Source organism: Pelophylax lessonae, assembly GCF_965119305.1.
Source record: "Pelophylax lessonae genome assembly, chromosome: 4".
NCBI classification, from domain to species: domain Eukaryota; kingdom Metazoa; phylum Chordata; class Amphibia; order Anura; family Ranidae; genus Pelophylax; species Pelophylax lessonae.
This window is the reverse complement of record NC_138771.1, coordinates 429196569-429220675: the sequence shown is the minus strand read 5'-3', so window position 1 is coordinate 429220675 and position 24107 is coordinate 429196569. Positions and strand designations below refer to the sequence as shown.

The window sequence follows — 24107 nt, the reverse complement described above, 5'->3', positions numbered from 1 at the left end:
GAGGCTCGTCCCTCGGACAGAGTCGATCCCCGATCTAGGTAAAGAGCCAATGAAATTGGCTCTTTACCACGTGACCGGCTGTGTCCAATCACAGCCGGTCACAAATGTCAACAGAGAACACGGTAACTAGCTGTCACCGTGTTCTCCTCCTCACACACTGATCCTGTGTGAGGAAGAGAGTGTGGTAACAGCTAGTTACCAAGTACAGTGCATCCCAAACACACTGATTGCCCCCCCCCCCCAATAAAGAGTACCTGTCACTAGCCCATCAAAGTACCCGAGTACCTGTCATCAGGTACTCAGATGACAGGTACTCGGGTACTCTGATGGGCTGGTGACAGGTATTCGGGTACTCTGATGACAGGTACTCAGGTACTCTGATGACGGATACTCTGATGACAGGTACTCGGGTACTCTGATGACAGGTACTCGGGTACTCTGATGACAGGTACTCTGGTACTCTGATGACAGGTACTCGGGTACTCTGACGGGTACTCGGGTACTCTGATGACGGGTACTCGGGTACTCTGATGACGGGTACTCGGGTACTCTGATGACAGGTACTCGGGTACTCTGATGACAGGTACTCGGGTACTCCGATGACGGGTACTCCGGTACTCTGATGACAGGTACTCGGGTACTCTGATGACAGGTACTCGGGTACTCTGATGACAGGTACTCGGGTACTCTGATGACGGGTACTCGGGGACTCTGATGACAGGTACTCAGGTACTTTGAGTACCTGTCAACGGAGTACCCGTCATCAGAGTACCTGAGTACCTGTCACCTACCCATCAGAGTACCCGAGTACCTTCCACCTGCTCATCAGAGTACCTGACGCCTGAAGTACCCAAGTACTTGCCGCCTGCTCATCAGTACCCATCACTACTCATCAGTACTCATCAGTACCTATCACGTATCAGTACTGATCATCAGTACCCATCAGTACAGTATCACCTATCACCTATCAGTCAGTGAGTACTACTCATCAGTACCTATCACCTGCCTGTCACCTGCCCATCAGAGTACCCGAGTACCTGTCACCTGCCTATCGGAGTACCCGAGTACCTGCCACCTGCTCATCAGTACCAGAGTACCTGTCACCTGCCCAACAAAGTACCCGAGTACCTGTCACCCTTCATACAGCCACCATGTCCAAGTCCAAAAAGGTTTATATACGTCGTCCGTTTAAACCTAAATACCGGTGTTATGGCAGCAGATAGCTGCCATAACCCTGGTATTTTTTTAAACGGTGGACGGTTGGCTTTCCGATAAGGGTGGTCCCAGCGGCGGATTCGCCGTGGGATCACCCTTCGGGGATGGCGGAAGAGGCGCCCCCCCCCCCTCCCGACGCGTTCCGGTCCTTTTCCCCGCTTACCGGACCCGCCGGCAGAGGGGAAAACGATCCGGTCCCGAATCCTCACAGACAGGATGTCGAGTGAGGGCAAGCTTGCCCTCGCTTGACTCTATGGTCTTGGAGGACCGGAGCTACGGAAAATGTTGTTGCCTAGCAACCGGTTTAAAGGTCCTTTTTTTTTTTTTTTTCATTTTATATTATAATTATTTTTTTTTTTTTTTTTTTTTCTATCTTTTAGTGTACTTGTGAGATCTGAGGACTTTTTGACCCCAGATCTCACAAAAAAGAGGTCCTGTCGTGCCTATTTCTATTACGAGGAATATTTACATTTCTTTTAATAGAAATAAAAATGATCAATTTTTTTTTTTTTTTTAAACAGTGTAAAAATAAAAAATAATAAATAAAATAAATAGTAAAAAAAAAAAAAAAAAAAAAAATTAAAGCGCCCTGTCCCCGTTAGCTCGCGCGCAGAAGCGAACGCATACAGAAACCCCGCCCACATATGTAAACGGTGTTCAAACCACACATGTGAGGTATCGCCGCGATCGTTAGAGCAAGGGGAATAATTTGAGCCCTAGACCTCCTCTGTAACTCAAAGATGGCAACCTGTAGAAATTTTTAAATTGTCGCCTATGGGGATTTTTAAGTACCAAAGTTTGTCACCATTCCGTGAGCGTGCGCAATTTTGAAACATGACATGTTGGGTATCTATTTACTCGGCTTAACATTATCTTTCACATTATGGAAAAAAATTGGGCTAACTTTACTGGTTTCTTATTTTTTAATTAAAAAAAGTGAATTTTTTCCAAAAAAATTGCGTTTGGAAGACCGCTACGCAAATACGGTGTGATAAAAAATATTGCAATAATCTCCATTTTATTCTCTAGGGTCTCTGCTAAAAAAAAATATATAATGTTTGGGGGTTCTAAGCAGTTTTCTAGCAAAACAACTGATTTTAGCTTGTAAACACCAAATGTCAAAAATAGGCCTAGGCAAGTGGCTAGGATGCATGATGATGCTCCTTGGATGTTGGGCCCCTCTATATGGCTAGGCTGTGAAAAAGTCTCACACATGTGGTATTGCCATACTCAGGAGGAGTGGCAGAATGTATTTTGGGGTGTCATTTTTGCTGTGTACATGCTATGTGTTAGGAATATCCTATAAATTGACAACTTTGTGTAAAAAAAAAAAAGTTTTCATTTTTTTCCCACATTTTCCAAAAACCTGTGGAAAAAAATGATATGTTCAAACGACCCATTATGCCTCATAGAATATACGTTGGAGTGTTTGCTTTCCAAAATGGGGTCATTTTGTGGACTTTTCCATTGTATTGGTGCTCTAGGGCCTTGAAAAGTGTGATAGGTAGTAAGAAAGTTTTATGTGTATTTATGCTCCTAGAACGCCTGAATGTGCTTCTTGGACGTGGAGTCTCTTTTTGTGGCCAGGCTGTGTAAAAGTCTCACACATGTGGTATCGCCATACTCGGAAGGAGTAGCAGAATGTATTTTTGGGTGTAATTTTTGCTGTGTACATGCTATGTGTTAGAAATAGCTTATAAATTGACAACTTTGTGGGAAAAAAAAGAAAAAAAAAATTTTTTCTTCATTTTCCCAAGAATTGTGGGAAAAAATTACAACTTCAAAAAACTCACCATGCCTCTTACTAAATACCTTGGACTGTCTACTTTACAAAAAGGGGTCATTTGGTCGGTATTTGTACTGTCCTGACATTTCAGGGCCTCAAGAAAGGAGATAGGCAGTCAGTACATCTGGTGTGATCAATTTTCAGTAATTGGTACCATAGCTTCTAGACTCAATAACTTTCACACAGACTAAATAATATACACTAATTTGGGTTAATTTTACCAGAGACATGTAGCAGTATACATTTTGGCCCAAATGTATGAAGAAAAATTTATTTTTTGCAAAATTTCATAATTGAAACTAAAAAAAAGTGTTTTTTTTTCAAAATTTTTGCTCTTTTTTTGCATATATCACGAAAAAAAAAAACCCCAGTTGTGATCAAATACCACCAAAAGAAAGCTCTATTTGTGTGAAAAAAATGATAAAAATTTTGTTTGGTTATAGTGTAGCATGACTGAGCAATTGTCATTCAAAGTGTGAGAGTGCTGAAAGCTGAAAATTGGTCTGGGCAGGAAGGGTGTCAAACTGCTCTGTATGGAAGCGGTTAAACACATTGCAAAGTAGTCATCATTATTCATGATGACGACGTTGCCGCCCTTATCAGCTTGTTTGATGGTAATAGATGGATTTTGTTTGAGTTTTTTAATTGCAAGTCTTTGCTTGTAAGTAATATTTGTATTCGAAGGTTTTTTGATATACAACTTTTCAACTTCTTTAGTTACAAGTTTGACAAAGGCGGCAACGTGTGGATTAAGGGTTTGGGGAAACTTGTCCGATTTTTTCTTTAGAGATAGGCCCTGATTGGGTTTGAGTTTTTGTTCGTCCACCTGCGCCAAAAGGGAGGGCAAGTCTACTCGGTCGATGAGATCCTCATTCTCCTCGAGTAGTATAATACTATGTAAGTTGTTATTCAAACTCTTTGTTCAAATGTATTGCAACTATATATATAATGTTGGAATTAATAGGTTATGCATTGATTACCCACAGACCACCCTCTAAGGGCACCCCTGAGGAAGGAGCCCAAGAGACTCCGAAACGCGTCGGGTCACAGCCCGGGGGTTATGTGGTATTGAGTTCGACTGTCTTATGTGCAATATGTTTTAGCTTGCCTTCCTGTTTTTATTTCTTCTGTATCATTCAATAAAGTATTTAACTTTTATACAAATTGGTTTGTTATTTATACAATTTGATTGGTGCCTAAAAAGTCCCACCCCTAGGGGAATTTCCTTTTTGGTTTTGGTAGTCATTTTTGGGATGTGGCACCGTTGGGATTCAGACAACATGAGCAATCATTTTTGTAACTACCTTCAACAAGGTGTCAAGCAGAAATTGAACCTGAGTACCATCATGTCGGCCTTGGAGGTCTTCTTTCAGCTACCCCTGGCCACGCACTCTGGTACGTGCTTTTATTCAAGGGGTTTGACATGGTACATGCTTTTATTCAAGGGGTTCGACATCTGACTCCACCAGTGGGGTCTCCTCTACTGCCGTGGGATCTGAACTTGGTTCTTTCAGTTCTCCAGAAGCCTCCCTTTGAAAATATTCAGGAGATTCCCCTGCCTACACTGTCTCAGAAGGTGGCCTTTTTGGTGGCTATCACCTCTGCTCGCAGGGTGTCTGAGCTGGCGGCGTTATCTTGTTGTATCCCCTACTTGGTGGTCCACAAAGATAAGGTGGTTTTTCGCCCATGTCTGTCGTTCCTTACCAAGTTAGTCTCTAAATTCCATTTGAATGAAGACAATGTGTTGCATTCCCTGTGTCCCGGAGTTGGAGTTTTAATACTTCTGACACTGCTTGTTACTAAAATGAAGACATATAGCAGAGAGGGGGATGTATACCACCTAGGACTACCCATAGGCATAGCCAAGTCTTTTTTCTGCTTAGTGTCCTACTCCTGTAGGGGGCAATATAACCCTGTGGTTCTGAGTAATGGAAAGCGGTGTCCGTCAAACTCAGAGAAATGGATTTTACCGAAGTAAAAAAAAATCAGATTTTTCAGGGGTTGGGCTTGGCACCTTAGTTCCAGTGAAGGGAACTCTTAAGGCGTCGGCATACAAACACATTTTGGACAATTTCATTCTCCCAACTTTACGGGAATAGTTTGTGGATGGCCCCTTCCTGTTCCAACATGACTGCGCACAAGTGCACAAAGCAAGGTCCATGAAGACATGGATGAGCTAGTTCTGGGGTGCAGGAGCTTGACTGGCCTACACAGATTCCTGACCTCAACCGGATAGAACAGCTGTGGGATGAATTAGAGCGAAGACTGCAAGCTAGGCCTTCTGTCCACCTCCGTGCCTAACCCTACAAACTAAGACTAGGATGCGATTAAAGTTCATGTGCGTGTAAAGGCAGGAAGGCAGGCGTCCCAATACTTTAGGTAATATAGTGCATGTATGTGTCTGTGTGTGTGTGTGATAGAGATATATATTATATTATCTCAATATAAGGCAATGTAATGACAAGGATACTGGAAAGGAAGTCCCCTGTCTGACTCCACTTTTTTTTTTCTATTTTTTTTTTTTTTTTCTGATCATCTCCTGAAAGCTTTACTAATTGACCAATGCACGTTTTTAAACCAGGTTATGTAAAGTAATTTTCAAAAAAGGATGTTGTTTGTTTAGTAGTACTTTAAAATAATATACTAGCTGCTCTTCTTTTTGCTTCATGTATCATTTCCCTTTGAACTTTTAATACTGTGGCTCTTGTCGACTGTTTTTATTTTATTTTTCTGATAATGATTGCTTTCTCTGCTTTTAGGCATGAACGTGTCCTTGAAGCACTCACAGAAAGAGCAGAGACAGATGAGACGGAACGATTTAAACCTCTTCTGGAGGGGCTAAAAAGCGAAACACCTGTAGCACTCAAGGTAATATTGCCTCTTCCTTTTTGGTTTTATCTTCATTGCTTAATACCACACTTGAAAATAGAAATCTTGCCTGTGGTTCTGTAAGTGGAGAAAATGTTTAATAGTTTTTATATTAATAAAATAGAAGTGCAGGATCAGAACAAGATGTTTGGAAAAAAGTTTTTCTAAAGCATTTCAGTTCCTGAAATAAAGTTTTACAAACCATGATTTATAGACAAGCACAGACATTAAAAAGTGCTGGTTCTCTCCCCTGCCATCCCCCAGAAGACTGCAGCACTTCGGTACAATGACTTGTGTGACAGTCGTGTGTGGGGGTAAAGCATGGCTATGATCTTCTTTAGAGCTGGGTTTGAATACCATATACTAATTGTCTGTGCATTTATTTTAAACGTAAGATAGTCAGTGGTCCCCAGCGTCTCCTGACTGTCACTAGGTTCTTTCGCTTCTCATGTGGTGGTGGTAGGTGGTCATTACTGATGCACTGAAGGACAATCAAATAATGACATGTGAGCACTGTTTAATGCAATAGTAGAATGAACCCAGGCTGCATTGATATCGCACCTCCAGAATAGGTGCCCATGCCACCCTAGGTTTAGAAAATGGGGTTGAAAGCGCTTGCTGTCATTCAACCCCCGAAAATGAGCAGCTACCTGTGTCACTTACCTCCTCTGGCTGTATCAATTTTTTAGGTTAAAATGCTAGATATGCAGTGCAGACCTTTTAATATGTATGTCTATTGAAAGTCTAATTTTGCTGCTTATATTTGTTTAATAATTGTCTCAAATTTAAAAGACCGGGATTGCTATGAGTAACATTCCCTATTTTCAGCCAGTGATCATTAAAACATGAGAAGCCCCACTCCCCCCATCTAAGCCTGCAGTTACACAGGCACTTTACAGGGTTATTAAAGGCATTTTTATCTTTCAAGCTTCAGGTTTTTTTTCCTGGGCTGGGGGCGAGGGAAGGAGAGCAGTTTTTTTAGGATTCTTTAGGATTCTTTAGGAGTTCTTTGGGTATAAAGCACACGTTTACAAGTCTATGGGGCCCAAAACATCTGAATATTCTCAAAAAAAGCTCATGTACTTTTTGAGCATAGGGTGTAGAACAGAACGCTACTGAATGTACAAATGTAAAAGGAGACAATTTAAAAGAATGGGATTCTGCCTGTTGGGTGTAGTCAGGTGTAGGGAAATGAGCAGAAAAAAGGCTTGAGCGTAAATGAGGACTGGAAACGGGCTTTATTTTGCTCAAATATTATTATTTTTTATTTACCCTTTATACATAGTATTAGGATTGTTTTTTTTTATTTTGTAAATGTACTATCTTCCTTGTTATTTCCCCATTGATAAATTAAATAACGGTTAAAAGTAAAAATTCAAGGGCCTTTTCCCCCTTACCTCTGGTTTTTATTAGTTGTTTTGTCTGCATGTTGTGCAATTAAAATCTCATATCTTATCTTAACCTTACGTCCTAAAAATGTATGTAAAACATCCATCCATCACATGTCAATTTTTTTTATTCCCTAGGTGAGCTGTATGCTGCTAATCAACGCCATGATCATCCAAGGTGATGAACTGGATTTTCGTGTCCACATACGCAGTGAATTGATGCGTTCAGGACTCGGTAACTTGTTAAAGGTATGAGAATGCTTTCACAGTAAATTTTTTACAGAGTAATGTTTAAGTGTGTCTTCTGCATATTGAACACAGTCAGGTCTACTAACCACCTTGCTTCCTTAGGCAAACTTCGGTACTTTTCGTGTCTTAGTTCCTGCTTTATAATTCTGATTCACGCTTCTGTCCAGAGAAGCCGCAGTTCAAGTGACACTGCGGGCAAATATGAAAATACATAATTTAGTTCAGTAATGTATATTGAATGTTTAAAAATGCAGCTAGTATAACTGGGAAATCTATCCTTGTTCTCCACACAATCCTCTGCACAGCTGAAGTCAATCATAATCTAATCCTGACATAAGCTTGGACAACTCAAACCGATGAAGTGGCTGAAGAAGAAATACCCTCAGTGACACCCACATATCAAAATTGTCAGGTGGTGTGGAGGTAAAGGCAGCTCAAGTTTCACACATTTCCAGCAATTGTTGACCCTGACCTCCTGTGATTACTGGCCTCACTAACCATTAGGGGGGAGGGGTGGGCTGTATTGAGCTTGACCTTTACAATATAGGAAAATGTAGGATTTGCATATAGTTTTAGCTGCCTATATCTCTGGATCTACTGATAACTTTGATGTGGGGTTTTACTTTACTTTAGTGTACTGTATGTAAAGGCAAACATTATTATTTTTAGTTTTGAATAAAGTCAGAAAGGGTTGGATCCTCTGCCAAGTGTGAGTCCCTCCTGCATATGTGGACTAGTGCGCTGATGTCTAAGATGGGAGTTCCCCTCATTTTGAGGAGGTTTCCTTGTACTTCATGTTGCATCTCCAAGACCAGAAGTATATAAAAAAATATTCAGATAGGGTTTTTAACCTGTTTCTTTATTCAAAACTAATAGTGTTTGCCAGGTTTGAATTAGTTTGGGTTAGTTTGGGTTTCTGAGAGGTTTACGTTTTGCTGGCAACAGGTGCAAGTTTTGTAGAAGAACCCAGATTGCTGTCTTGTGCAGTGCAAATATAATCTAAGTTTATATTTAGATAATTTCCAATATAATCCAATACAGCTGTCAGCTTCCCATTGCTTTCAGTGGGGCTTCCTTCCACAGCTTATCACCGGGAACCCCTGCTTGGGTCTCCCATATCTAATTGCGAACAGCCACCAGTGTGAGTGGGGCTCTACTGTTGCCGTTCTTGCTGTGCTCATGAACTAATAGAAGCTATTGAGCATGATGCCCTTTTTGGCTTTGTATTGTCCTGAATGTCATTGACTGTAAAATATCACAAATATTTGTAAATGCTATATTTCTTGTGAAAATGCAAGATGTGTGAAAGCTTTATCTGACTACTAATCACACATTTTTAATTTTTATTTTGTTAAGGATCTGCAAACTATAGAGAATGATGAACTGAAGGTACAGCTTAATGTATTCATGGAGCACTCTGAATATGATGCTGATGACTTGCGTGGGCGTTTAGATGACATTAGAGTGGAGATGGAATATCCTTTTGCCATGCATTCAAAAGATTAAGATGTGGTTTTAAAAACTAAAGTGAACAGTTCTACAATCCTCCAGTAAACAATAGGGGGGGGAGATGATATCTCCGTCAGGGACAGGGGTCTTTTTGGAATGTTAAATAGAGACTTTGATTTTTGTTTTCTTCTTTAAAGGTTAAGTTCACCTTTACAAAAATAAAAACATAAGGTGCTTGCAGGTATAAAAAATGTGCATTTATTTATTTTTTTGTTAGGTGCCTGAAAAGCATTGCACCCACAATCAGCAGATCATGGGTGTAATGCCACAGTCCTACGGACTGTCTGTGTAGCGGTCTGCCTGTACCTCCTATACATGCAAGTAGTTACATTTGGACAGGAAGGCGCAATGAACTACTAGAGAACTCAACAGTGCCCTGGTAATTCATTGAGAACTACAAGCCGACAATTGTAGTTTTCACATTCACAGAACACTCTGGGGTTGATTGACTAAAAATGGAGAGTGCAAAATCTAGTGTAACTCTGCATAAAAACCGATCAGATATGAGGATTTTTTTTTTTTAGTTAAAACTTCATTCAACAAGCTGATGTTTGAAGCTGTCTGGCTACCATACACGGCTGCGCCATATTTTGCACTCTCCAGGTTTAGCAACACAATCACTGTGAATGAATGATGTGATATTTTCTTACATTGTGACTCGCTCGCTGTCAAAACAGAGGTTGGGGGGGGGGACGTCTGCAGGGGCCGGTACATCTTAATTTAAAAGATGAACCTATCCTTTAAGAAGTTTACCACGGAGTGCTGTTGCGTAGTATATTAATCTTTTGACTTCCTTTCTGACCACTGGCTTACCTTTCTCTATTATGTAAACAATATCCTGATGAGTTGATCACTGGGTATTCAGGTTAGTACAATGTCAGTCTACGATTTTGGTGTGAAAAGAACTTGGTCCATATTTCCCAATATTCGTTTATTAAATGATCAATCAACACAAAACTTTTATCAGTCACATATTCGTGCTTGCATTCTTTCTCATTTATCAGTGGGTAGGTTCAGTTAAATGAACAGTCTGCATGCAGACTGGCCTGATATGTTGAGTGTTTAATGTGTCTATCCCCAACAAGCAATCCAGCTGTTACTTTTCAAGTTCACATTGCAAAATTAATGGTAACAATTCCATTACTTGAGTAAATGTGTCAGTAGACAAAAGTGGTGCCCAGTTCAGCCATTTTCAAGCACAGCTGCCGGTGGCCTCATCTGTTCAATGCCAGAGCAGAGGCTACTAGCTGGGAGCAAATTGGAAACTAGCACTCTGACACATTAGAAACCCTTTTGGGTTGATGGTTTTAGTTTTGTTCTTAAAATTAAAGTTTTTGAAGAAAAATGTTGAGCCAGCTGTGGCTGAACCCTTTCTCTGGCATCGGTACTTGAGTCGCTCACCTGGAACAAGCCTGTATATTAGGAAAGTCAAAAGGCACCATCTGCATACAGTTCTTGTTAGGGGCTAGTGACACAAAGTATTGAAGCAAGAAGAGGAGTATCCTAGCTAGACAACTAGCATTTTTAGAAAGCGAATTCAAAAATGGCATCCTCGGTTTCCCTCCAGACAGTTTTTTTTTTTTTTTTTTTTTGGTGAATGCTGAGATAACAAATAGAATCTATTACTTAGCTTGCTTTTTTCCTTAACATTGGTTTTACTGATATTCAAGAAGTCTTCCAGATTCTTCTAAACACAGTGAAAGACTCCACCGCTGAACAGCTGTTCCTCTCTATCATGCAGCATCTCCTACTTATCCGAAATGACTATGATGCAAGGTAGGAAGTAATCACATTGACGCTGGAAATGGCAGGAAATTTGTCTGCCAGCTTTATTTATCCAATGTAGAAGTTGAATAAAACTGACACACATAGGATTTTTATCTGACTTGGAGTATCAGTTGAATACTGGGAGTGACAAGTGAGCACATAGAAGAGATATAGGAACTGCTGAGTTTTTCTACCTGAATCTCCATAAAGTCGAGCTGTACACTGTAAAGCTACCTCTGCTGTGTTTCACCTCGACAGGCAGGACTGGTACTTGGGAACTTTTATGGAATTTCATGTGACATTTTGTTTCAATGTGTTCATTGATTTTTTTTTTTTTTCAAGGTTTAAGGATCATACATTAGACAGATGTGTCAGTACATTGCGCCTGAGTACAGTAAATGATGGACTATCCATCATTAACAGTGTTCTGTCATTATTTAAAACATTCTCAAACATAGAATCAGAGAAAGGTATCTATCTGGTGCTCAACAGGGAGGACTGGTCAAAGTTGAGTCCTATTTGTGACTAGCAGATGGGGCCAGAAATGGCTAGGATAAATGAACATAAAAGGAGGAAAAAAAAGAGTGGATAGAATGGAGTGAAAAGATGGTGAGGGGAAGGAGAGGGAAGAAATGAAAAAGCAAGGATATGTAAGGAGATGTGAGAGGGAAAAAGGTAAGGGGGGCAGCAGGGGGGGGGGGACCAGGCCCAAGCTGGGGGGACAGCACCATTTGTGGGAGTATTGTATATTATCGACTGCTGGATCAACAAGGGCCCGGATCAGACCGCTAGATTTGGATGGGGGTTTGCGATCCAGGGGTCCCAGACTTTGCAAAATTTGGCTTGGTTTTTAGCGAAGATGCTTAATAACAAAAACTATCCATTTGGGATTCAGCTTCAGAGAAGTGGGTGATTTGTTTTTTCCATGTCCTGGCTATGATCATTTTAGAAGCTAAAAGGATGAAATGAGTAGGTTTGAACTGTCTTAGTAACACCAGGAGGTATGAAATGCAATAATGCTTGCCAGGGGTCTCTAAAAAGGTGACTCCCCAATAACGTATGAAGAAGGATAAATACTTAAGAGCTGAAACTGTTTATCATTGGGCAGGTCCAGCATATATTAAGGATACCGCCAATAGCCTGGCATCCTCCTAAACATGGGCTCCAAGGTCCGGGGGACCTATGGGCCAATCTTGAAGTTACCATATGGGAAGTACCTTGTAAGCTGAGTTCAATGAAGTTACATTAATGGAGCAGGATGGGATAAAGGACCATGCTTCTTGCCAGTCGTCTTATAATTTTTAGCCACTCAAATACTCCTCTCATCTGGCAATTATAAGTATGTGTGTATGGAGGGGACAGCCTCTTGAGTTAGGAGTAGATCAAGGAAATGAGTTTGGATGCTAGGTCAGGTGTATGTCAGTTGCAATACTAGTGCTACAAAGCCTCTCCCTGTAAGGCCTGTCTCCCCCCCCCACCCCTTTCCATATATGTTGATGTATTAGAAGTCCTCATGTTACAACAAACCTCTAGCCAGGGTTTTGATCTGCTGCGCTGGTAGTATAGCAGAGTGTCATCCCTGCTGTACCAGACGCAAATGTAAAAAGACAGGAATATCAATGAGGAATTAAACCCATTGATTTAACGGTTTTCCAAAACAGTTGCATTGAAGGCATGCAGTGAATTACTGTCACGGTTGCTTGTGCTCTGAACCAAACTGTCAAGCCATCAAATGGCTGCTGTCATAGCTGATTTCATGTGCAGTACCATGGGAATTGCAGATCAAACAGAGGCTAAGATGGCAGCATCATCGGTTGTAAAGGATAAGAAGGCCTAATTCCGCTTTAAGATGTAAAAGGAAACAAAACGTGAAAGAAGTTTGATTGAAATCTTTGCAAATTAATTTAAAATAAATTAAAAAAAAGAATCGCATGTACATTAGGTATTCATAGCCTTTGCTTAATACTTTGTTGAAGCACCTTTGGCACCAATTACAGCCTCAAGTCTTTTTGAGTATGATGCTACAAGCTTGGCACACCTATTTTTGGGCAGTTTCTCCCATTCTTCTTTGCAGGAACTTTCAAGCTCCATCAGGTTGGGTGGTGTGCGGTGGTGCACAGCCATTTTCAGATGTCTCCAGAGATGTTCAACCGGGTTCAAGTCTGGGCTCTGGCTGGGCCACTCGTAGACATTCACAGAGTTGTCACGTAGCCACTTCTTTGTTATCTTAGCTGTGTTAGGGTCATTGTCCTTTTGGAAGATGAACTTTTGCCCCAGTCTGAGGTCCAGAGCACTCTGGAGCAGCTTTTCCTCAAGGACATTGCTGCATTCATCTTACCCTCGATCCTGACTAGTCTCTTAGTTCCTTCCGCTGAAAAACATCCCCACAGCATGATGCTGCCAGCACCATGCTTCACTGTAGGGATGGTTTTGGCCAGGTGATGAGAGGCGCCTCATTTCCTCGGGACATGATGCTTGCCATTCAGGCCAAAGAGTCCTGCAGGTGCCTTTTGGCAAACTCCAGGCGGGCTGTCATGTGCATTTTACTGACCATCTGGCCACTCTACCATACAATCCTTATTGGTGGAGTGCTGCAGAGATGGTTGTTGTTCTGGAATGTTCTCATCTCTCCACAAAGAAATGCTGTATCTCTGTCAGAGTGACCATTGGGTTCTTGTTCACGTCCCTGCCTGATGCCCTTCTTTCCTGGTCACTCAGTTTGGCCAGGCAGAATGCTCTAGGAAGAGTCCTGGTGGTTTTAGATTTCTTCCATTTATGGATGATGGAGGCCACTGTAGTCATTGAGACCTTCAATGCGGCAGAAATTTTTCTGGACCTTTCCCCAAATCTGTGCCTTGATACAATCCTTCCTGAAAGGTCTACAGATAAGTTCACCTGGGAACCTGAGGCTCTCCCTTAGGCATACACCTGACACCCTCTTTAAATACTTGATTCTCCCGAAATTATCTTGCACTATATAAACGCCCAACAGCAGATTTGGTCAGATGGCATCCCCCGCCTTTGTTTGGCAGTCTGCACTCTATAAAAATGAACATCCTTCCAAGGATTCTATACTTTTTCCGTACTTTACCAATTGATTTGGTGCGATCTGATTTGTTAGCATTTCAAAGAAAGCTTTTCATGTTCATTTGGGGGGACAAGAGGCCGAGGGTAAATAGACATACACTTTATACTCCAAAATGAAAAAAGAGTTTGGGAGTCCCTGATGTGCTCAAATTTTACTATGCTGCACGGTTAGCCCAACTTATCAGATTTCATTCACACCAGCCCCACTCAGTGTGCATGCAAATGAAATCATACTCTAGTCCAACCAGGCTGATTTCCCATATCATGTGGTTACCGGCTCGGTAACATACATATGCCTCCTCATTGCCCATTGGCTCCTTGGCTGCAAAATAGAGACTTCAATCCCGGGCCTCAACCCCCACCCTTTGACTGGTGATATCTGTGACAATAGGGGCATGTTGACCAAACAGACCCTAATAGATACCAGCTGTCAGATTCAGAACACTTTCGGTTACATTTAATTGCAGCACTATTTACACACTTTATCTCACAATAGTTATCTTGCAACTATGTCATCCATGGAATATCTGTGTCATAAAAATGATAAGGTTCGGAGTTGTATACCAGAACTGTATACTGTATACATATACCAGGATTCTAATGCGTACCTCAACCAAGCAGGATTACATGGTCAAATGGGAGCAAAACTTCCATGAAATCCTTGAACCTAAGGAGTGGCATTTGAGTGCTCTGACCGCATCGAAATCACTCATCAATACCACTATTATAGTAGCAAATTATAAGGTTCTCTTGAGATGGTACATGGTGCCAACTAGATTGGCTACTTATGTCCTGGGAGCTTCTCCGGAGTGTTTTCGAGACTGCAGTCAGGATGGAATGACATACCATATATGGTGGCAATGTTCCAAGGTGAGGCGATTTTGGATTAGAGTTTATAATTTCATTTTTTCTCTTACTCAAATCAATCTAACCAAATCACTCAAACATGCCCTATTGGGTTGCAAGGTTGATGAAGCCTTGAAAAACCAGAGACGACTCCACCAGAATCATCATAGCTAGAAACTGGGGGTCAGCCGTAATTTCAATTTGATCAGCTTAAACATAAGCTTTCCTGGCTCATGGTTAATGAAAGGCTCTCGGCAGTTTTAAATGACAAGATGAAGGTGTTCGAGAAGGTCTGGGGGGTCTGTGGATCAGATACTTGACTGGCGTCCCCGGACTATTCCTGATATGTCTTTGGGTGGCACAGGCCAGAGTGTAGGGTCTCCCCTTATCGCTTTCTCTTCTCCTCTCCTCTTTCTCCTCTTTCTCCTCTCCCCTTTCTCCTCTCCCCTTTCTCCTCTCCCCTTTCTCCTCTCCCCTTTCTCCTCTCCCCTTTCTCCTCTCCCCTTTCTCCTCTCCCCTTTCTCCTCTCCCCTTTCTCCTCTCCTCTCCCCTTTCTCCTCTCCTCTCCCCTTTCTCCTCTCCTCTCCCCTTTCTCCTCTCCTCTCCCCTTTCTCCTCTCCTCTCCCCTTTCTCCTCTCCTCTCCCCTTTCTCCTCTCCTCTCCCCTTTCTCCTCTCCTCTCCCCTTTCTCCTCTCCTCTCCCCTTTCTCCTCTCCTCTCCCCTTTCTCCTCTCCTCTCCCCTTTCTCCTCTCCTCTCCCTTTCTCCTCTCCTCTCCCCTTTCTCCTCTCCTCTCCCCTTTCTCCTCTCCTCTCCCCTTTCTCCTCTCCTCTCCCCTTTCTCCTCTCCTCCTCCCCTTTCTCCTCTCCTCTCCCCTTTCTCCTCTCCTCTCCCCTTTCTCCTCTCCTCTCCCCTTTCTCCTCTCCTCTCCCTTTCTCCTCTCCTCTCCCCTTTCTCCTCTCCTCTCCCCTTTCTCCTCTCCTCTCCCCTTTCTCCTCTCCTCTCCCTTTCTCCTCTCCTCTCCTCTCCCCTTTCTCCTCTCCTCTCCCCTTTCACCCTCTCCTCTCCCCTTTCTCCTCTCCTCTCCCCTTTCTCCTCTCCTCTCCTCTCCCCTTTCTCCTCTCCTCTCCCCCTTTCTCCTCTCCTCTCCCCTTTCTCCTCTCCTCTCCCCTTTTCTCCTCTCCTCTCCTCTCCCCTTTCTCCTCTCCTCTCCCCTTTCTCCTCTCCTCTCCCCTTTCTCCTCTCCTCTCCCTTTCTCTTCTCCTCCCCTTTCTCCTTTCTCCTCTCCTCTCCTCTCCTCTCCTCTCCTCTCCTCTCCTCTCCTCTCCTCTCCTCTCCTCTCCTCTCCTCTCCTCTCCTCTCCTCTCCTCTCCTCTTCTCTTCTCTTCTCTTCTCTTCTCTTCTCTTCTCTTCTCTTCTCCTCTCCTCTCCTCTCCTCTCCTCTCCTCTCCTCTCCTCTCCTCTCCTCTCCTCTCCTCTCCTCTCCTCTCCTCTCCTCTCCTCTCCTCTCCTCTCCTCTCCTCTCCTCTCCTCTCCTCTCCTCTCCTCTCCTCTCCTCTCCTCTCCTCTCCTCTCCTCTCCTCTTCTCTTCTCTTCTCTTCTTCTCTTCTCTTCTCTTCTCTTCTCTTCTCTTCTCTTCTCTTCTCTCCTCTCCTCTCCTTTCTCTTCTCCTCTCCTTTCTCTTCTCCTCTCCTTTCTCTTCTCCTCTCCTTTCTCTTCTCCTCTCCTTTCTCTTCTCCTCTCCTTTCTCTTCTCCTCTCCTTTCTCTTCTCCTCTCCTTTCTCTTCTCCTCTCCTTTCTCTTCTCCTCTCCTTTCTCTTCTCCTCTCCTTTCTCTTCTCCTCTCCTTTCTCTTCTCCTCTCCTTTCTCTTCTCCTCTCCTTTCTCTTCTCCTCTCCTTTCTCTTCTCCTCTCCTTTCTCTTCTCCTCTCCTTTCTCTTCTCCTCTCCTTTCTCTTCTCCTCTCCTTTCTCTTCTCCTCTCCTTTCTCTTCTCCTCTCCTTTCTCTTCTCCTCTCCTTTCTCTTCTCCTCTCCTTTCTCTTCTCCTCTCCTTTCTCTTCTCCCTCTTTTCTGAATTGTGTTCTTGTATGGTTTTGAATATGCAATTTTAGTAACGGATAATAAGGGGTCTCCGTGGAAGAGGGCACTTTCTCCTCCAAAACACAGGGGGGGTGAATCCCAAGCTCCGTGATCCCAAGCTCCATGGTCCCACATTAGCTAATAAATGATTATCTACCTGTAACGAGTTGGCTGTGTACTTGCAGTCTTTTTGCAAGACCTCATTGTTGGTTAGACATTGTTTGTGTACAAACTCATATGTTCGCAATGAAATGCCTTGGATATACCTGGGAGTGGCACTTTTGAGGGAAAACTGTATAGCTAAGGTGGGGCTCGGGGCTATATGCCTTCTGCTTTTTCCCCTTTGACTAATAATGCAAACCCTTTCTTTTGTAAATATACCAGCACTTCAGATTGTGGTAACTTAGTATTATTCAGTTTTCTACATTATTTTTCTACTTTTGCCAAAACCTTCAATAAAAATATTGAAACAGAAGGTCTACAGATAATTCCTTGGACTTCATGGCTTGGTTTGCACTCTGACATGCGCTGCTAACTGTGGGACCTTTTATATAGACAGGTTTGTACCTTTCCAAATTATGCCCAATCAACTGAATTTACCACAGGTGGACTCCAATCAAGTTGTAGAAACATCTCAAGGATGATCAGTGGAAACTGGATGCACCTGAGCTCAATTTTGAGTGTCATGGCAAAGGCTGTGAATACTTTTATGTACATGTGATTTTTTTTTTTTTTAATAAATTTGCAAAGTATTCAAGCAAACTTATTTAATGATGTCATTATGGGGTATTGTTTGTAGAATTTTGAGGAAAATAATGAATTTAATCCATTTGGGAATAAGGCTGTAACATAACAAAATTTGCAAAAAGTGGAGCGCTGTGAATAATTTTTGAATGTGCTGAACAATTGGTTAGTGGATTTTAGATATGATGTACAGTATGTTGGTGCAAATCTTAGACTACTTACCGGTACATATACAGGTACATCTCCTAAAATTAGATCATCAAAAAGTTAATTTATTTCAGTAATTCAGTTCAAAAAGTAAAACTCATTTTTTATATGGATACGTTACACACACACAGTGATATATTTTAAGTATTTCTTTCCTTTAATTTTGATGATTATGGCTTACAGCTAGTGAAGACCCAAAATTCCGCATCTCAGAAAATTTGAATATTACAGAAGACCAATTGAAAAAAAAAAAAAAAAAAAATAGGATATTTAATGCAGAAATGTTGGCTTTCTGAAAAGTCAGTCTGTGTACAGTATAGTATACACTCAATACTTGGTTGGGGCTCCTTTTGCATTAATTATTGCATCAATGCAGGGTAAGCATGGAGGTGATCAGTCTGTGGCACTTCTGAGGTATTATGGGTAGCAGCCTTCAGCTAGTCTGCTTTGTTAGGTCTGGTGTCTCACATCTTCCTCTTGACAATACCCTACAGATTCTTTATGGGGTTTAGTTCAGGTGAGTTTGCTGGCCAATCAAGCACAGTGATACCATGATCATTAACCACTTAAGCCCCAGAGGATTTTCCTGCTAAAAGACCAGGGGGTATTTTGCGTTTCGGCACTGCGCGAATTTAACGGACAATTGTGCGGTCATGCAACGCTGTACCTAAACGAATTTGACGTCCTTTTTTTCCCACAAACAGAGCTTTCTTTTGGTGGTATTTGATCACCTGTGCGATTTTTTGATCACGCGCTATAAACAAAAAAAGAGCGACAATTTTGCAAAAAAAGCAATATTTTTCACATTTTTTTATATGAAATTCCCCCCAAAAAAAATGTAAAAATCAAAATTTTTTAACATTTTTGGCCAATTTGTTTTATCCTACCTATGTTTGGTAAAAAAAATCGCAAAAAGCGTATTTTGATTGGTTTGCGCAAAAGTTATCGCATTTACTAACAAAGGGAAAGATTTTTGTCATTTTTGTTGTTTTTTTTTTTAACGCGTAATGGCGGCGATCTGCGATTTTTTTTGCGGTACTGCGACATTGCGGCGGACAGATCGGACCCTTGACTGACATTTTTGACACTTTTGGGGTTACCAGTGACATTTCTACAGTAATCAGTGCTATACATATGCACTGTTACTGTAAAAATACACTGGCAGTGAAGGGGTTAACTTTATTTGGGAGGGAGGGGCTGTGTGTGTCCCTAGGGGCGTGATTCTTACTGTGATTGGCTGTGGCTCTAGCTGTAAGGACACTGATCAACGGATCTACATACTAGATCCGAGTAATCAGTGTCTTTACAGCGAGGAGAATGACAGGTGGCTTGTTTACACAAGCTGCCTGACATTCTCCCTCTCCCCCGCCGATCGCCGAGTGGCCGGCGGACATCGGGTCCGCTGGTCACACGCGCGGGGGGGTGCGTGACCGCGCCTCCGCGGGCGCGCGCTCGCTCCCCAGACCCTCCCAGGCTAGTGACGTTAATTAACGTCACTCTGCCTGGTAGGGGCTGACCGCCGCAGTAAATCTACTTGCGGCGGTCGGCAAGCAGTTAAACCAGGTATTGGTACTTTTGGTAGTGTGGGAAGGTGCCAGGTCCTGCTGGAAAATGAAATCAGCATCTCCATAAAGCTGGGCAGCAGAGGGAAGCATGAAGTGCTCTAGAATTTCCTGGTAGAGGACTGCGCTGATTTTGGACTTGATCAAAGACTGTGGACCAACACCAGCAGATGACATGGCTCCCCAAATCATCACTGACTGTGGAAACTTCACACTGAAACTCATGCAACTTGGATTCTGTGCCTCTTTACTCTTCCTCCAGGCTCTGGGATCTTGATTCCTAAATGAAATGCAAAGGTTTTCACAGTCCGTGATGATTTGAGGAGCCATGTCATTTGCTGGTGTTGGTCCAATGTGTTTTATCAAGTCCAAAGTCAACACCAGCCGCTTGCCTTCCAATCTCTGCTAGAGAAGTTAAGACTTCCACAGATGACAAGCCAATATTTCCTCCATCAAATGTAAGTGCTATATTTATTTATTACTACCAAATAGCTGTTTCCAATACTCCACACTCGGATAGAGGTGCCCTCTGCTTTTTTCTATGAATGACATGTTTTTTACCATTCCAATAAAGTTTAAAAAAGAAAAATAATTGTGCATTACCCTACACAACTGATACCAACCAACAAGCTAAAGCAGGCCTTTTCATAATGTCAACTGATTTACTAAAATGTTTTGACTATAACAACAAATATATTACGAAAAAAAATGATATAATTCAGCGTAACACAAAACGCTGACAAAAATAGGAACGTTTTCTCAAACATAAATGCAGAAATAATAGTTTTTAAAGTACCTCTATACTTTCCCCACAGGAGAAATATGAAGGTTAGGTTGAGTAAGAATACAAGGTGTTTCCCATCACTCCTCATAAGGCATTTTGATACTTCAGCAGAATTTAGACTGCTGAGAGGTTTATCAGTTTTGACCTGCATATACATGCTGATTAATATTGAAATAAAGAATAGACAGTTGGCACTTCAGGATTTTCTACAAACATAAGGGAACAGTATGGTAAATTTACAGAGGTTGATAGCTTTCATCCCCCCTCGCTTAGAACATAAAAATTGGTAGGAGTTCAGCTCCTTGTGGGCACAAAATACATGTAGTTTCCCAGAGTCACCAGCAGATGGCGTACTTACTCCATAATGAATTATTTGTCTTTTTTAAATTCTTCTTTGTTATTTATTCATGTGCAACAGCACCTTAAGCTGGTTATTTACAGAATAGCATGACCGTCAAAGGACCATTACTTTTCAGATAACACTTAAGGTTAGATGAGACCGCTATCGACGGTGGGGGCTGTTTGATAGCTAATGGTCCAGTGTTAATTGTATTAACTATGGTCCTTTCTCTGGCTGAGCACTAGCTCGCAAAGGCATAATTAAAATTAGATTAGATTTGAACTGGATATAGATAAACAATTTTCTATACTTTCATCTCTTTGTCATCCTAGACATTGTTCCCATAGGGATTTCGTGTTTGTTTTTTTAGCAGCTATTCAAGTAATGTAGAAAGTATATCCTTGCAGATTTCTTAACAAAGGGGTGTCACTGGCTATTTTTTTCATACAGCGTGTGTGTATAAGGTCTTTGTACCTGAAATAAATAGGGGGTGGTTTTGGATTTCCCCTATTTATTATAAATATGTATTATCTTGTCTATTCCTATAGTTAGCTAGTCCATCAAAGCTTTGATAAGGTTGATGGTGATATAACAACAACGTTGGCTATAGAAGTAAATACGATGCTCAAATAATCAAAGGTCTCATTTATTTACAAAGAAAGCAGAAATGCTAACCTAAAAACACTAAAAGATTACTGCAGAGCATATAAAACGCGCATAGATGATACTTTATGTAGGGTCGTCCTCCGTATTCTGTGTCTCTCGGCTGGGCTCAATGGGAAAAGAGAGGGCCTCGTCATTTGCCCTCACTTTTTTTTTTTCTTTCTTTTTAATATGTTTATTGAATATCATAATAAAAAGGACATATGGATAATAAATTAGACTGCTAGGCCCAAAGGTGTAAATGAAGTACAATACAAATAATCAAAACCCTTTAGAGTGGTTTGTGTAATTATATGGAGACTGAGTAAAATTCAAACTAAACGTAGAAAAAGCTTCTAACACTCTCTAAGCCTCTTGTCGAAAAAGGCACAGGAGATCCCGGGCTAGAGGAAGGGAGCATCGCCAGGGCTCCTCCAACCCCGTGGTAGTCAGGCACTCCACCCCCATTGCGATCAAACTGTGGATGTGGAATCAAGGGTATCTGGAGACCCAGAAGGCTTCCCCTCCCCCGACCCTCGTTTAAAGCCACCAATCTAGCTAATGTCAAAACCAGGGCCGCTTGTATTGTACCGAGAGGGAAAAGAGAATTCAAAGAACCAGTCTCGTGTGTTTGGCTATCAAGATATAAGAAAATGAGAGGGGAAAAAAAAGTTTCCATTTTGGAAATAAGTGTTCAACTTTCTGAGCACTCCAGATTGTAGCATGAGGAGCAAAAAAAGGATTTCACAATTGGAGAAAAAAAGAATAGATGAAGAGTGAAGAGGGAGATGAAAGAGGGGAGAAGCCAAGAGGCTTTTAGAGAAAGAAAAGTCAAAGAGCAGAGGGAGGGGAAATAGGTCTGCCAGGAGGGTCCTTTTTGGGAGAATGCCATGCCCGGGTACAAGGGTACTCCAACAAAAAGCGTCCAAGGTTCCCTGACTGCTTCAAACCTTCGCACTCTATCCTAAAGTTTAGCAACAAGTTGTTCCTGGGACATGATCCTGGAGACTTTCCGCTTTGTTGCTGATATTGAGACCGAGGGCTTCTGCCAAGCTCCGGCTATCGTAATTTTAGGTCCCAAAAACATAAAGAAGATTAAGGTCTGAGTATGTTTAGGGGTTTTATCTACTCTGCGGTTTAAGAGGGCTATAGTGTGATCCTGAGGAACAGCAACCCCAGTAAATTTCTGTATTAGGTGGAGATATTTGTTCCAATAGCCTCCTAATACGGGGGCAAGGCCACCATGTGTGAAACATGGAGCCAACTAGATTATACCCTCTGAAGCACAGGGGAGAAGCATCTGGGTAGATCCTGGCTAATCTAACGGGGACATAACACCATCCAGAGCAGGGATCGACCAACCCCAGGCACCAGGTCACCATTGCGTCTAGAAAATGCAGACTGGCTGCTGTCGGCCCCAGTGGCTAGCATGGGGGGAGCAACCGGACGCAACATTCCTGGGCTGCAGGAACGTATGTTTTATGATGCCAGGGGTGGGGAAGGAAAGGGCTGTCAACCTGGGTTAAAAGAGGAGAGGGACCGGACTGTGAGGGTCGAGTTAGAGCAGACATGGGGCTTTATAGTAGTAGGAAGGGTGGGTTGGGGAAGAAGCGAAGCTGACTGGCTAAGTGGGGCCTCTGGCAGGAAGTTGCCTTGTGCGGCTCTCTCCTCCCTACTGCTGGGTGCGTGTCTAGTTTGAGCTGTCCAGGGAGACTCCCTAGAGCAGGAACCAATGTCTCTGAACAGGCTCAGCAATGGCCCTGAGCTGGACACCACCTTGCAGGGATCCCCCAGGCGCTCTGGTTACCCCCCGGATGAGCTCCGAGTCAGGTCTGGCAAGCCCAAGAGCCCCCTACCCCCTGGACAGCTGGTGTGGCCAACTATTAGTGCCCATCAATGCTGTCTTATCAGTGCAGTCTCATCAGGGCCCATATTAGTGCCCATCAATGCTGCCTTATCCAGTGCCCATCAATGCTGTCTTATCTAGTGCCCATCAATGCTACCTTATTAGGGCAGCCTCATCAGTGCCCATGTTGGTGTCCATCAATGCTGCCTTATCAGGCCCAATTAATGCTGCCTCATCAGTGCCCCTATCAGTGCAGCCTGTTTTGTTAGTGTCATATCAGTGCCCATAAATGCTGCCTTATCAGTACAGCCTTATCAGTGCCCATCAATGCTGCCTTATAAGTGCAGCATCATCCCCACACTCTAGTGAAGAAAAATTACTTATTTGCAAAATTTTATAAAAGAAATAGAGTTTTTCTTTTCAAAATTTTTGGTCTTTTTTCATGTATTTAGCAAAAAAAAAAAACTAGTGGTGATCAAAAACCACCAGAAGAAAGCAATATCGGTCTAAAAAAATTAGATTATGTAACTTGGATACAGTATTGCGTGACTGCGCAATTGCCTTTCAAAGTACGACAGCGCTGAAAATTGGCCTGGGGGGGGGGGGGGGGAAGCAGGTGAAAGAAACCAGTAGGCAAAAGGTTAAAAAAAATACTGGCTCCTAACTTTTTTTTTTTTTTTTAACAAATCCTAGATTCAAAGCAAATTTGTCAAGCCCTGATCTAGTGTGTATTTTAACATTCACTTCTATTACAGATATGTTCATGATACCTTTTGTAGGAGATTTGGAGTGACTAGAACCACTCACCCGGGTCCCACTGTATATCCAAATCAGATTTCCAGGACTGAGCATAGGATGTTTCCAGGACTGAGCATAGGATGGCTTTATCTGCCTTGTCAGCCAGGGCAGAATAAATAGTAGAGATGCCTCCCCTCTGATCCATAATTTTGGAACACCATTGTTCATAGGTTGTAGGTTGGGGGGGGGGGGGGTCAGGTGATATCCCCGAAAAGTGGAGAACCTCTATCTGCCACGGAGAGTGAAACCTCAGCGGCAGATGGAGGCGCATTGTATCCCCTTCGGTCCACCCACCTAGAGATATAATAGATAACTTCAAAGATAACTTCAAATAAACAGAGGGAAGTTCCTTGAAACATGAATGGAATAAGATAAAAAAATTATCAATTGCGC

At 42.4% G+C, this 24107-nt stretch overlaps 1 protein-coding gene across 1 annotated transcript in view; it reads left to right on the top strand.

Moving 5' to 3' along the window:
• DIAPH1 (diaphanous related formin 1) overlaps positions 1 to 24107 on the top strand; it is a 533606-nt gene that overhangs the window by 190327 nt on the left and 319172 nt on the right. The window contains exons 9-12 of the mRNA XM_082252909.1: positions 5761 to 5869; positions 7396 to 7506; positions 8863 to 8970; positions 10664 to 10791. Coding sequence (XP_082109035.1) covers positions 5761 to 5869; positions 7396 to 7506; positions 8863 to 8970; positions 10664 to 10791 — 456 coding nt within the window. The remainder of the gene's footprint in view (positions 1 to 5760; positions 5870 to 7395; positions 7507 to 8862; positions 8971 to 10663; positions 10792 to 24107) is intronic.